Here is a 4,591-nt window from a genome sequence, read left to right on the forward strand (position 1 = left end):
CTTTGCAATTTTATGAGGTCCCATTTTTCAATTCTTGATTTTACAGCACAAGCCATTGGTGTTCTGTTGAGAAATTTTTTCCCTGTGCCCATATCTTTGAGGCTTTTCCCTCATTTCCTTCAATTCATATTAAGCTAAAGTACTTAATAGGAATTGAACTTTGGGGTAATATCTTTTCAAATACTATCAGTATAGGGTTTCTTTATGAGAATTCTCTGATAATAGGTTTTCAATATTATTTAAATTCTGACAATTTTCTCATTTTAAATAATGTCTCCTTATGAATGCTTGGACAATAATTTCCTATTAACTGAGCTTCATGCATAGATCTATGTGCTCCAAGCTTTGAGGTTGTGCTAAAAATTTGCCATGTCCTTTATATTTGTAAGGTTTCTCTACAGTATGCATGGTGGGTTGTGTTTGAAGGCATTATTTCCATGTCAAGGATTTTCCACATTCTTTACATTAGTAAGGTTGTCTCTGGTTTGTATTCTGTGGTGATATTGAAGATTTGAGGACAGGGAAAAATATTTCCCAAAATCACTACACTTACAAGGTTGTTTTGCAGTATGGGTTCTTTGATGAAATTGGAAAGTGGAGGACCTGTAAAAGATTTGCTACACTTTCCATATTTGTAAGATTTATCTCTTGTGTGGATCCTGTAGTGAACATAAAGACATGGAGAGTTAGGAAATAGTATGCCACCTTTACATCATTTGTCAGGTTTCTCTCCAGTACACATTCTGGGATGAGCATTATGATCTGAATGTTGTAAAGGATTTGCAGCATTCATTATATTTATAAAGTTTGTCCCCTGTATGGATTCTTTGGTGAACTTTAAGCTCTGAGTTCTGGATAAAAGATTTGCCACACTCATGATATTTGTAAGGCTTCTCTCCTGTATAGATTCTGTAGTGAACTTGAAGTTTTGAGTTCTGTGTAAAAGATTTGCCACATTCAGAACATTTGTAGGGCTTCTCTCCTGTATGGATTCTGTAGTGAACTTGACGTTTTGAGGATTGTGTAAAAGATTTGCCACATTCATTACATTTGTAAGGTTTCTCTCTGGTATGGATTCTGTGGTGAACTTTAAGCTCTGAGTTCTGTGTAAAATATTTGCCACGACTCCAGTGTGGATTCTGTGGTGAACTTTAAGCTCTGAGTTCTGTGTAAAAGATTTGCCACATTGAGTACATTTGTAAGGCTTCTCTCCTCTATGAATTCTGTAGTGAACTTGAAGATTAGAAGATTGTATAAAAGATTTGTTACACTTATTACATTTGTAAGGTTTCTCTCCTGTATGAATTCTTTGGTGAACTTTAAGCTCAGAGTTCAGGATAAAAGTTTTGCCACACTCATTACATTTGTAAGGCTTCTCGCCTGTATTGATTCTGTAGTGAACTTTAAGCTCTGAGTTCTGTGTAAAAGATTTGCCACATTCAGAACATTTGCAAAGCTTCTGTCCTGTATTGATTCTGCAGTGAACATAAAGTTTTGAGGATTATGTAAAATATTTGCCACATTCATTACATTTGTAAGGTTTCTCTCCTGTATGAATTCTGTAGTGAATTTTAAGCCCTTTGTTCTGTGTAAAAGATTTGCCACATTTAGTACATTTGTAAGGCTTCTCTCCTGTATAGATTCTGTAGTGAACTTTAAGCTTTGAGTCCTGTGTAAAAGATTTCCCACATTCACTACATTTATAAGGTTTCTCTCCTGTGTGGGTTCTGTAGTGAACTTGAAGTTTTGAGTTCTGTATAAACGATTTCCAACAATCATTACATTTGTAAGGTTTCTCTCCTGTATGGATTCTGTAGTGAACTTTAAGCTCTGAGTTCTGTGTAAAAGATTTCCCAATTCACTACACTTGTAAGGTTTCTTTCTTGTGTGGATTCTATAGTGAACTTGAAGAATTGAGGATTGTGTGAAAGATTTGCCACATTCATTACAATTTTAAGGTTTCTCTCCTGTATGAATTCTGTATTGAACTTTAAGCACTTTGTTCCATGTAAAAGATTTGCCACATTTATTACATTTGTAAGACTTCTCTCCTGTATGGATTCTGTAGTGAACTTTAAGCTCTGAGTTCTGTGTAAAAGATTTCCCACATTCATTACAATTGTAAGATTTCTCTCCTGTATGGATTCTGTAGTGAACTTTAAGCTCTGAGTTCTGTGTAAAAGATTTCCCACATTCAGTACATTTGTAAGGTTTCTCTCCTGTATGGATTCTGTAGTGAACTTTAAAATCTGTGTTCCTTGTAAAAGATTTGCCACATTCGGTACATTTGTAAAGCTTCTCTCCTGTATGGATTCGTTGGTGAAATTTAAGCTCTGAGTTCTGGATAAAACATTTGCCACATTCAGTACATTTGTAAGGCTGCTCTCCTGTATGGATTCTGTAGTGAACTTTAAAGTCTGTGTTCGTTCTGAAAGATTTGCCACATTCAGTACATTTGTAAGACTTCTCTCCTGTTGGGATTCTGTAGTGGACTTTAAGCTCTGAATTCTGTGCAAAAGATTTCCCACATTCATTACATTTGTAAGGTTTCTCTCCTGTGTGGATTCTGTAGTGAACTTGAAGGTTTGAGTTCTGTGTAAACAATTTGCCACATTTATTGCAATTGTAATGTTTTTCTCCTGTATGTATTCTGTAGTGAACCTGAAGTTTTGAGGAATGTGTAAAAGATTTCCCACATTTGTTACATTTGTTAGGTTTCTCTCCTGTGTGGATTTTGTAGTGAACTTGAAGTTTTGAGGACTGTGTAAATGATTTTCCACAGTTATTAGATTTATGAATTCTTTTTCCTGTATACTTTTCATGGCAACCTTTAAGTCTTGATGAACAGGTGAAATTGTTTATTTGTAATAAAAGTGCTATATTTCTGCACTGAATTAGTATGATCCTTACATTGCTCCTGTTTCATACATTATGCATATATTGTTTTCCACATTCATTACATTTATAAGGTGTCTCTTGTTTAAGAGTTTTATAATAAGCTTGAAGATTTGTTGACTGGATAAATGATTTCCCATACTTATTATATTTATTTGCTTTCTGTGTTCTCTTGAGGTTTAATGATTGATTTGAAGCATCACTGCATGTATCATACATGTGTCTCTTGGACTCTCCATTAATCCATGGTCCAGTATACCAACTATGAATTGAAGATTCACTGAAAATGGCATTCTTATTTTCATTTATATAAAGATTCTCTATGGTATACTATTGTGAATAAGATTGGGAGCAGTGATTAGAGATAGCCAGTTTTCTGTTCTTACTATAATGATATTCTGGAATAAAGCTGCTTATCTGATTTTTACTTGGTTTTGTTTTGCAAATAGAATCTTGTAAAAAGGCATTACCTTGATATAATGTCTCTCTATATTGATTGCTTTGGTAATACATTAGTAAAGGATTCTTAACATAGCCTATATTAATATCAATTATTGTGTTAGAGTTTTTAAAATTACCTCTCACATTATATCTTCCATTATTTATTGCATTCATAGATTTCTTCTTATGTTGATCTACATCATAGAACTTGTCACTGAGTAGATTTTGTTGCAGGAACTGCCATAAATTTTGAGAGAAGTGTCCTTCAGCTTGATGACATTCAGTACCTGTTCCTCTGCTCCACAATCTCATTTGTTCATAAAGCACTGAAGCACTGTTTAATCTCAAATTCTGTAATATATACATCAAGAAACACAATTTATTCACCCAAATGTCACTTTGTAATGTTTGTGTATTTCTGTGTAAAATAGAGTTTTGCTTCAAATCTTGTGATTTCTTTCCTAGAGAATCCTCCAGTTGTGAAAATGAGAGTGATTCAGACTGACTTCTTTCAGTGGAAGTAACGGCTTCCTGATAATTTTGAGAAATGAAAAAGATGTGCTTTTCAAATTTCTCATTTAAATAATCATATATTTCATACTTTGTACTATCACATTTATATTCCCAGAACTTGTTTCAATATTGATCTGAAAGGCTACTACATCCAAAATTTCCTGTTATTTTGTTCTGAAGTAATCATGTACATGTCCTTTAGGGAATAGCTTCTTGGCATAATCACATGACAGAGCTAAAAATATTAAAAACAAATCATTATATGACATTTTGGAGTTATGTGAAAACAATATATGCATAATGTATGAAACAGGAGCAATGTAAGGATCATACCAATTCAGTGCAGAAATATAGCACTTTTATTACAAATAAACAATTTCATAAACATAATGGATATCAGATATTTCATGAAATATGATATTTTATACTATTATGAATGCTATAATTATTCATTATAACTTGAAACAAAATTGGTGGGACTACCACACATTAATTAGTAAAACTTCTTCCCTCTGTGTAATTGAATCTTCAATGTGGAAACAAATCATCTTTCCAATGACAAAAATGAGGACCTACAATACTTCTTTTAGGACTAAATTCTTTATTTTTTATTAGATATTTTCCTCATTTACATTTCAAATGCTATTCCAAACATTCCCTATAACCCCCTACCCTGCTTCCCTACCCACCCACTCCCACTTCTTGTCCCTGGCATTCCCCTGTGCTGGGTCATATAAAGTTT

The 4,591-nt window shown here is 33.5% G+C and overlaps 1 protein-coding gene across 1 annotated transcript in view; it reads right to left on the reverse strand.

The window, feature by feature from the left end:
• The window catches only part of LOC110314941 (zinc finger protein 665-like), a 57,171-nt gene that overhangs the window by 51,111 nt on the left and 1,469 nt on the right, over positions 1-4,591 (reverse strand). Inside the window, 6 exon segments of the mRNA XM_029534670.1 lie at positions 812-1,061; positions 1,124-1,421; positions 1,506-1,841; positions 2,009-2,836; positions 3,038-3,157; positions 3,227-3,867. Of these exon segments, the coding sequence (XP_029390530.1) occupies positions 812-1,061; positions 1,124-1,421; positions 1,506-1,841; positions 2,009-2,836; positions 3,038-3,157; positions 3,227-3,867 (2,473 nt within the window).

Source organism: Mus pahari, unplaced genomic scaffold, assembly GCF_900095145.1.
Source record: "Mus pahari unplaced genomic scaffold, PAHARI_EIJ_v1.1 scaffold_6492_1, whole genome shotgun sequence".
NCBI lineage: Eukaryota > Metazoa > Chordata > Mammalia > Rodentia > Muridae > Mus > Mus pahari.